This window comes from Mus caroli, chromosome 4 (genome assembly GCF_900094665.2).
Source record: "Mus caroli chromosome 4, CAROLI_EIJ_v1.1, whole genome shotgun sequence".
Taxonomy (NCBI): domain Eukaryota; kingdom Metazoa; phylum Chordata; class Mammalia; order Rodentia; family Muridae; genus Mus; species Mus caroli.
In genome coordinates, this window is record NC_034573.1 from 105052700 (window position 1) to 105063256 (window position 10557).

General features: G+C 48.5%; 1 protein-coding gene across 2 annotated transcripts in view; it reads left to right on the top strand.

The window, feature by feature from the left end:
* The window catches only part of Trabd2b (TraB domain containing 2B), a 682282-nt gene extending 675572 nt beyond the window's left edge, over nucleotides 1–6710 (top strand). The window contains exon 7 of one of the 2 annotated variants that reach the window (XM_029476722.1): nucleotides 1503–4261. In XM_029476722.1, coding sequence (XP_029332582.1) covers nucleotides 1503–1707 — 205 coding nt within the window. In that variant the 3' untranslated portion in view covers nucleotides 1708–4261. Of the gene's footprint in view, nucleotides 1–1502 lie in introns of both variants that reach the window. The other variant, XM_021161098.2, reaches the window with a different exon arrangement.
* Nucleotides 6711–10557: the final 3847 nt, after the last annotated feature.

A 10557-nucleotide genomic window follows, 5' to 3' on the forward strand; every position in this document is an offset into this window, starting at 1 on the left:
AGAGAGAGAGAGAGAGAGAGAGACAGAGAGACAGAGAGACAGAGAGACAGAGAGACAGAGAGACAGAGAGACAGAGAGACAGAGACAGAGACAGACAGACAGAGTCAGACAAGAGAGAGACAGAGAGAGAAGGAGAGAGAGGGAGGGAGGGAGAGAGAGAGAATTTGAGGTAACGACTTCTTCTAGACACAGGCACTAATAGGGACTACAACTAACAAGCCCTCAGTCTGACCCTGGAGCCTCCTCCACATCAGTATTCAAGGTCTCACCCAGGAAATAGTGTGCTTCACTAATGTTCAGGGTCCTTGCCACAGATGCAGTCAACCCCACTGCATCTCATCTTGCTAAGAATCCTCATCTCCTTCAAGCTTGGAGGAAACTGAAATGTGGCACAGAAAAATCACTGAGTGTGATGACTGCCTTTGCTCTTAAGTACACTGTAAATGCAGGATGTTATTAGTTGAAAAGCAGAGAAATAAAAATATTAATGATAATTTTTTTTAAGAGAAGCCTTCCCACATCTCCCAGGGCCTAGCACTGTTGTAAGACTCCTCAGATTGAAGCCTGTTCTTTAACTCTCATAGAACAAATGCCCCACTATGGCAATGAGGTTAGTGGAAAGTGGATCGTGTCTTAGGTGAACCTTCGCTCTTCAAGATCATAGGGCAGATCATGGACCTTGAGGAGAGAGAGAGGGAAGTCTCTAGTGGCGACAATAACAGCAAGACCGTGGGCATGATGGGGATGAGGTAATGTAAAACAGCACAGTGAGTTTGTGACCGGTCCCATGTGGTTGAAGGCCAGCATGGCAGGAAACAGAGCACACTGGTTTCTGTGAGCTAAAATGTACTGTGGAAGCCCCAACCCCACCCCTGTTTTGCAAACAAACTCAGTAGGAGCACTATGCCTGCATCTCTGAAAGAGACAGTGGTCGTTCCTCTCCTGCCCTATGGGTGTACAAACCTACTTTGCCCCAGAACCTGATACCCAGTAGCCTCTTTGAGGCACCCTTGCTGAAAGGAGGTGGTAAGACTCATTTCGAAGGCTTATTGTGAGGATAGTAATCTTGTTTGAACAGCTGGTGTGGGGGATGCTTCTCCCATGGCAGATAGGATGATGTGGTGAAAATTAAGGAGTGTGTGTGTGTGTGTGTGTGTGTGTGTGTGTGTGTGTGTGTGTGTGTGTGTGTGTGTGTGTGTGTGTGTGTGTGTGTGTTCTGCCACCTTCAGCAACCTTGTGGGGAACAACAAGGTGTAGACCATCAGGAGACAGGTGGAAGCTATACTCTAGGGACTCCAGTTGACTTTGCAGTTGTTTCTGCCTGGAACCCGCCCTCATGATCGATCACATGTGGGCCCACCCTGTCTTTGGGGGTCAGTGGAACTGGCTATGGGGTTCCAGACTATTCCTCTTCCCTAAGGTACCTGATAAAGCTAGAGCTGAACCCGAAGCTCTCTTCCTAGGAGGAGGCTGCTGACAGTCCCTGTGTTTCCTCTTTGCAGCACTACGATCTCGCCACCTCCGCTGCCCCTGCAGCCTACCCCCAGCTCCGAAACCACCAAGCCCTTTGTCAAGTCCTCACACCAACTCCAGCAGCAGGACCCTGTGGGGCCTACCAGCAGCTCAGCGCCTACACTGAGCCTCCTCCATGCCATCACTGCCTCCATTGTAGCCCTCTTCCTACTACACAGCCTTGGGCCTTCCTGACCTCAACCACTCTTGCAGAGAAGCCAGAGAAACCACAGGAGTCTGTGGCCGTGTCCACTATCTGACACCACCTCAGAGAGTGCTAACACCCTCAAGGCAGTTCACACAGGACAGGGACCTTAGACACTAGAGGACACTAGAGCTTTATTCTACTCCAGTTACATCTTCTTTTTTGTAGAAGGTCTTAATTTCCCATAGTGCTATGGGGCTCTTTTGTAAAATATGTGTCCATATTAAAAGAGAAAATGTATTTATTCTATTGATAAAACTATTTTTATGTAGCCTATGTTATAGTCCCTGAATTAGTCCCAAACACCAACCCAGGGAAGGAGCCCAGGTTCCCATGACCTCTGTGACCTGTGTAGACAGTGGCTTTGAATTGGCCCCAAGCCTCCTACTCAGGCTTGATTTCTCCCACTGTAGGCACCTCTGAGGGCAGGCAGAAAGGCAGCCCCAGCTTTTGTGAGGCTAAATTTCAGAGCCAGGGGCATGGTAGCCAGCCATCCTCCCTAACCCTGTCCAGGCCCCAGAAGGGCAATTTAAGGATAAAGGAAGAAAGAAAGAAAGAAAGAAAGAAAGAAAGAAAGAAAGAAAGAAAGAAAGAAAGAAAGAAAGAAAGAAAGAAAGAAGAATGTTAGAATGCTGCTATTTTGAAGTCCCACATGTCTGTGGACTAGCCCTTCAGGGTTCCTGGTGGGTTTTTCCATTAAAGTAGGAGACTGGTGCTGTGGGAGATGAGCCCAGTCCTGTGGTCAGATGGCTACACTGAGACCCAGAAAGTGAATGGGGTGACCCAAGGTCACAAAGCAAGTGGGTGATCGATGTTCCAGTGTCACTGATCCAGCTTCCATTCAAGAGGGGCTGGTAAACCTTGGTTAGGGCTGGGAAGTGAGCCGGGCAGAGGACAAGAATGGGCAGGGGTGGACACAGAATAGTCTTAGGGGCGATGGAGTGCAGGAGCCTCCAGTTGTGGTAATGACAGTGGTAAAGAGAGCCACCTGCCAAAAGCCTGCTGTGCAATGTGATGACCTCCAATTCAATGATAAGCCTGAACCCCCAAAAGAGGGGAAAAGATCCACCCAAGATGTATGCCCTACCCAGCCCTGGATTAGGGTAATACAAAAAATACCCTTGCTCCACAAACTGTGTTCTACTCCAGGTTCTTTCTGTCAGGAGAAGAACCAGGGAAGGCAGATTTCCCAAACTGGAACCCTCCCAAGCTTCCCATGGCAGACAAGGAGGCCATTTCTCCAGCTCCCCCTGCTGGCTTCTGTAGCCAGGAGCCTCTAGCAGGATGCTGAGCCAGCATGGACAGGCAGGGAGTTGAGGCACAGAAGCCTTCTGTCCCCCGGGGTCTGACTGCTAACACAGTGGGCCAAAGCTGGAATTGTGGCTCATTTTTTAAGGAGTCCTAGATCCTGAGAGCAGAAAAGAGCCCTCACCTGTCAACAAGAGTAAGAATGACGCTAAGGTCCAGAAAGAGGAAAGGCCTCTCCAAAGTGGCACAGCTGGGACAGGCATGTTGACTCCAGTCCCGTTCTCTCACCTCACTGCACATGGGTTTCCCTGGCAGGCTTGATGGCGCCTGGTTGGCTACAGCACCGCCATGCTTAGGTTGGCAGACATCTCCCTTCTGAGATGGCAGGACTCTGGGCAACTCATTGCATAGTCAGGGGTCCCACAGGCATCCTGGCAGGCAGCAGAATTCTTTCCAGCTCTGCCCCAGTGGACAGGTTTAAGCCTGAGACCTGGCAAGATTCTGGAACTCTGCTTCACAGGGTCCCGCCAGTCCCATGGGCACCACACTGTAAACTGAACTTGACCTCAACCAGGACTGGAGTCAGTTTATCCTTGGCAAAAAATGTGACTTCCTATTGCTGAGCGGGAAGGGGCTTAGCTGACTTTTAAAGCAGGCTCAGAAGTTAGACATCAAACGGATCGTGCAGAGCGCTATTGGGATGAGATAAGTGTAAAGGAATTGGAAACACACAGGCCAGATTCCCCTGTTTGGGGCAGAGTATGGCATGAGATGTATGGAGATCAAGCTCGAGGTTAATTAAAGATGAAGCATTTGGGGAAACAGTCCAAGCACCTGACCGTGTGCCCAGACCTGTGCCAGGCGTGGGGCCAAAATGGTGAATTAATACAGCATGTAATCACTGTGCAAGTACAGTGCCAGGGTTACACACATGGGCTGAATTGTACCCACCCTTCTGGGCCCAGAAGAGTTCACCATCAACATGGGATAAGTGGAGCTATCCTGGGCTACTTTCCCAGCCCCAACATCAGGCCACTTGTCTTTCCAAACCCCTTCTTAAGGAAGACTGAAAGGGAAGGAAGTGTTCCAAACTCTCTTCCCCACCACATTCTAAGGTTTTTAAAGATGATGTGCCCTGCTTAGTAGCACATGTCTGTAAGGACTGTACTTGGGAGTCTGAGGCAAGAGCATCAACAAGCATCATAAGAGGTCCAGACTGGGATGCACAGTGAGTTCTAAAGCTTGAAGTACATGACCAGTCCCTATATGAAAAATGAAGGGAAGGGAGGAGGGGAGGTAAGGAAGGAAGAAGGAAGGAAGGGAGGGAGGGAGGGCAGGAGGGAGGGAGGTAGGAGGGAGGGAAGGAGGGCAGACTAGTCCAACAGATCAACAAAATTCAAGGTAGGTGTGGACTTAGAAAGAAAGAACCATTGTTCAGGCACCTAGGGCCAAAGATTCCTGGCCCCTGGAGAGCTCTACCAAGCCAGGGTTTAAGCAAGTAGCAAACTCAACTTACTGGCCTACATCCTAGGAGACCTTGCGCACAAAACAGAATGTATGGCTAGGCCACTTAAACTTCCCTTCCTGCTCTGGAAACAGACCAGTAGTCCATCAGCAGTTTCTCAGACTTCATGTTCTTGCTAGCTAGACTCATAAACACAGAGCACAGTTCCCTTGAGATTCCAATGAGTATTTTTAGGACTTTCGTTTTAACTTTGAGTCAGACAGAAAGATGGAAGGCCTGGGGCCTAGCAGATTAAGTGACCAGCACTTAGCAGGGAATCAAAGAGGTGCCGATGCCAATCTCGGAGGTCAAAGATACAGTCTGCAATGTCTGGACCGAGGGTGACTCAAAATGTTCACCTTATACTGAAAGACCCAAGCACATCCTCCTCACATGGAGTGTGGTCACCGGCAACGTCCTAGCCTTGTCCAGTCCAGACTTGGGCAAGCCAGGAAGCTCAGGTACTTTGTCCCACCACTTAGCCTAGTGCCCCTATCACAACAGATCCCAGAGAAAAGAACTGCTGGTTGTAATTTTAATGACACCCTAAGTGGAAAAAAAACAAAAAAAAAAAAACAAAAACAAAAAAAACACCAGACTTGTGGTAGTAATAACCGTGAGATAAACACCAGGCCCTCTACTTGGTATTTAAGACCCTCCATGACCCTGCTCAGCTGACCTTGCTGGTCATGTCTCATCCCTCCTACCCCAGCCTGACAGATGGAATCATATCTGTTATCTCTAGAATATACATAGTGCTGTATACATGTCACTCCCCAGGGGAAGCTCTCTTCCCTTCCCCCCAGCTATTTATCCCGTGAGGATAACTCTAGTGGCTTGCTCCAGGATGTCCCCACGGAACCCTTTGTACATTACTAGTCCCACACCCACATTCCAGAGTTAGGGCTCTTTAGATATGAATTTGCTCCCTGTTGGGAATACAAGCAAATCAATGAGGTGGGTCCTGTGTCTGTTTTTTTTATGACCTTCAACACAAAGGTGATAGATGAAGATGTGCTGAGAGGGACAAGGGAGGAAAGGAAGCAAGACAGAGGAAGAAGAGGTTGGAGCCAGGAAAGGCAAAAAACAGCCCTGGCTTTCTATTTGAGACAACTTCCACATCCCTAGCTGCTAAAGGATAGCATCTGAGTGTAGAGTTCTCCAGGTGGAGGTAGATGCATAGTATGCAAGGCCCAGGGTCCACTGGCTGAAGATGTGGCAACCAGCTGGAAATCTTGGCAAAGGATTGGTGTAAATGCCATGAGAGTGCCCCTGGCTTTGTAAGGTTTGGGTTCTTTAAACATTGTTAGTTTTCCAAAAATTCATCTAAGCAGCCAAAAATATCACCCTGGCTGGCCATCTAAGCCTGTAGATTCGGTACTCAGTTAAAGCCGCTCTACACCCCTCCCCCATTCTTACACAGCCCAGCCAGGCTTGCCATGAACTGGCAGAAACTCCTGCTGCCCTTGAGCAGGGGACCTCTTGGGGAGGAGATGCCTGGATTGAAACCCTGCCCATGACTCCAGCTCAGAGCCACTTCTTAGTCAGTGCCCGACCTTGAGGAAGGGAAATCGGAGCTTATAAGGGCTCTTGGACCCTATCTGGCCCTTTCCAGGGAATGTCAGCTCCTCAACCCTGTCTCCAAAGGCAGACTTTGCCTATAGAGAGGCCTTTGCTTGCTGCTTGGGAAGCCACAGAAGCTCTTTCAGCTTCTGTTTCTTCATGGACCATAGGGAGAGTTTCCTGGGGCCAGAAGGATAATTCTGTGTATCATATTGACACCACAGGCCACCATGATGGGAGCATGTGACAGATAAGAAAACATAACTTAAAGGCCCCCTCCATCCTACAACCTGCCTTGGGGAATGTGATTTTGAATAGGATCCAAGTCTAAGGTGCCTGGAGTGAGAAACCAAGGACTCTTAGACTGGAGTCTCTCTGGTTGCAAGGCTGAGGTGGGTGTGGCTCTCAGCTAAAGAAGGGGGAAGTTGGCCTTAGCTTTTGCCCAGTTCTGTCTCAGATTTGTTGGCTACCCCACTGTGCCTCACTGTACCAAACTGGCTTCAGCTCTCACCATGTTTGTGGTGTTCTTTATCACCTCTTCCTTCACCCCTGCCCCATGAATTGTCATGAAGAGTTCTTTAAGAGTATAATAGAAGACAAAGAAAGATGCTATTAATGTTATTTTGCCAAAAATATTTTTGTAGCATAATATATTAATAAAAGATGTTATGAACTTGACCCTGGTGTTACTGTTTACTTCTCTGTTTTCCTTCTGCAGGGAACATTTAGGGAATTGTCTGGCTTGTGAGGGCGAGAGCCTATGACAGTGTGGCACAGAGAATGTGAATGACCCCATTTTCCATGCACAGATTTGGGTGTGGGTTGTGAGGGTGGTTTGAGCAGGGAGTTCGCAGGTGCAGAGGGCCAGCACCAAGGGAGGTATGTGTGACCCTCGCCAGGCAGAGGGAGCTGCCTATGGTTTGGAGCAGGAGTTGTGCAGCTGTGTTACACCACACTTTGATCTGGGCTTTGCTAAAGGAACCTTCCTTCTGCCTGCTCCTATCTCACTAGGGTTGCTGCTGTTCCTCATCACTTCCCCACCTCTGGGCTCTCATTGGCTCAGGCTTGCTGGGAAATTGCTGCCAGCCACACCACTGTCCCTCTAGTTTACTCTCTCCCCCACAGCCACAGTGAGTTTGGCAAGCTACAAAAATGACCATGTCTCTTCCTGCTTTGAACACTCTTCAGTGCCTCCCAGGATTTTGGGAAAAGACATCCAAGGCCCCTTGAGATCCAGTCCCTGTTTATGTTTCTAGCAAGAAAACCACTTCTCTGTGGTCCCTCTCCCAGAATGCAGCACTCCATGCCATTGCCTAGGCTTTCTGCTTATTGGCACTGTCCACCTTGTCTTAGTACATGCTGTTGCCAGTGCTGCCAGGCTCCCTGCATCTCTAAGTCTCACCCATCATCAATCCATGGGCCCCTGTGCATCCTACATGTACCAGCTCCAACAGTATCTGCCTCAAGAAAATCTCCAACTCCAGACACCTAGCTAGTCACTTGTTCCCACTGCTCTCTGTACCTCAGGGACTGCTGGGCTGAGATTGCTGACATGTTGTTGGCTCCTAGTACATGCATCTCTTCTGTGCTGTCACCTCCAAGTGCTGTGGCTGTTAGCTGCCACTGTCTGGCATGAATGCTTGAGGAATGAAGAAGTCCATAAAAAAGGAAAGAAAGAAGAGATGGGTGGGCATCCAACAAGACACATTAAACCTTTTCTGCCACTTCATATGGAAGCACCAAGTGTTAGCTCCTGAGATCTTCAAGTTTCACCAGGGAAAGTCCCCAAAACTTGGGGACAAAGGAGACTGCCACTTCAAAGTTACAAGTCAAGGGGTACAGAGATAACTCAATCAGTAAAGTGCTTGCCATGCAAGCATGAGGATCTCAGTCCAATACCCTAGAGCTTGTTTTGTTTGTTTTGTTTGTTTTTAAGAAGCCAGGCATGGTGGTACACATCTGTAATCCCAGTGCAAGGAGGTGAGGACAGACAGGTCCCTGGGCTCAGTGGCCAGTCAGCATAGCTTACTTGTTGAGCTCTGGGCCAATAAATACTATAGGGATGGGCCCATTTCTAGGCATGGATGTTAATGCTACAACTGGTATATGAGAAAATGTTCAGAGCATTTAATTCTAGAATCTTTCATCTGCAGAATTTTTACACCTTAGCTCCACTGTAAAGATGAAGTAACTGAGGTACACGGCTGGTCACATGGTGTGCCAGGCCTGGAACCCACAGTCAGGCTCCAAGTCAATCTCTTCATTTCCTTTTTGCTTTTGGGGGGATGGGGCTATGAAGTGGGTGGGGAAAGCATTGGCATCCACACTCTACAGACCAAGTGGGTGAAGTTGGGATCCCATGAGACCAAGTGACCTGGAATCCACCCAGGATTTTGTTGTGTCTAACAACTGGAGAATGGGGAAACTCCAGGGAATAAGCTCTGCCCTGTTCCCAGCCCCTCTGAAGTCTTCTGGGGTGACATCAGTGGTATGAGGATCCTGATTCCTGTTATGGACCCGGCTCTGTGCTCTGCCCCTCTCCCCGGAGCCTTGCTCCTCAGTTCAAGTACTCCCAGAAGAAACCTGAGACTAAGAAATGGGACATGATGGGAAAGGTAGTTAAGGAGAAAGGGGACTCCTTCAGGCACCTGCCAGACTGCTTTCCACATGGCAACAGATGACAAAAGGGGACACTCAGTGTTTGTGCCTAAGGTGTTGAAGGCTTTGCTTTCCCTACCAAGAAGCCCTGCCCAAACCTTTCTGTCCTAAACGGATAACAGAATAGAGGACACCACCATAGACACCCATCTCTGTAATACAGCCTCAGGCAGACCTTTCTATACTGTTATTAACAAGTTCAGAACTGACCCCTCTAGGAAGCTCAGGAAGGTAACTTTCAACTCTGTGAGGGGGAAACCTTTAAGACCCATGCCCTTGGGAAAGGTAATGATTTTCTAACAAAAGAAAATGTGTGAATGGGGGCTAGGAACTCTCAATGGAGAACAGAGCTCTACCTCAAGCTGTCTGTGTTCTCTTTCCCCGTCCCTCCCTCCCTCTATGCCCTGCCTTCTGACCTCTCACCTGTACCTTCATTCCTTCTTTACCGTGCCAAGTCCTTTGGGAACCCTCCCTATCACTCGGAACATCTGGGGTTTGCTAATCCGTGGTAGTACCACCATCAGATGGTGTCCTATAGCAACTGGCCTTTGGGATGAAGTCGACAGACCCTTATTTTCAGTTCTAGCTGGACCTTTGTCTGATTTGTGGCCTCAGGAAAGCTCTGCTCATCTCTTGATGTGCCAAATCATATTTACAGAATCCTTTTCAGAAAGAATGCCAGCCTGCCACTGCTGGGATTTGGGCTTGGAAGAAAAAGCAGCTTCTCCTATCTCTAAAGGAGCTCGAAAGAAGACATTCGTATGACCAGTGAGATAATTTCTGTTTTCTTTCTTGACAAAGAGAAAACTGGAATAAAAGGCAAAAGGAAGAGTGATATAATAGTTTTCTGTTGCTATAGCAAATATCTGAGATAAATCAGCTTCTAAAACAAGAAGGTTCATTTGGTTCACAGTTTGGAAACTTCAGTCCGTTCCTCTGCCATGGGCCTGTATCATGACGGCCATAAGAGCAGGAGCACAGAACTGTTCACTCCCTGGCTGGAAAGCAAGAAGTAGAGAATAAAGCCAGACCTAATTGTTCCCTTTGGAGGGCCCAAAAGTCTCCTGTCAGACCTTACCTCTTAAATTCCCACTACCTCCCAATACCACCTGAGATCAAGTCTTTAACACGTGGGTCTTTGGGAGGACACTTAAGAACTAAACTATAACAAAACTCAAGGAGCAAGGAGGACGAAGACAGATCTGAGGCAAACAACCTCTCATGGGTAGAAAATCTGCAAGCAGGTATTTTCCATATCTGAGCCTCACAGCCCTACCCTCTCCTGTAGGTCTGGACTGCCAGGAAAGAATGGAGTGAGACAAGAGCTGATATGCATGATCAAATAGAAGTGGGGATGCCAAGTGGCAAGCTCTGGGACATGGGGAGGTTGGGAAGAAGACCTTTGCCAGCTGCTGCTACCCAGTAGGAAGAGTCTAGCTGCACCTGTGCTTTGAGTAGACCGGAAGAAAAGTTGAACCTGCTAGTCCAGGGAGTAAAGGGAGCCAGGAGGCTTCAAGCTATGCTGAGCCCAACTAGAAGCCCTCCTTCCTCTGTGCTGGGGTTGCTAGTGCAGGACAGAAATCAAGCATAATTGATAGGACGGGCACAGGGTATTACTCCAGCTGCTGTTCACCAGGCCAATGTTTTATATTGGTTAGTTGTGGGCTTAGGAAGCAGTTCTTCTGTCCCTCCCTTATTTCTATCTCCCTCCCCACTCCTCTCTCTCTCTCTCTCTCTCTCTCTCTCTCTCTCTCTCTCTCTCTCTCTCTCTGTCTGTGTGTGTGTGTGTGTGTGTACTATGTGGTGTATATGTGTGATGTGTTTGTGTGGTGTGTGTGAATATTACATGTGTGTATAATATGTGATA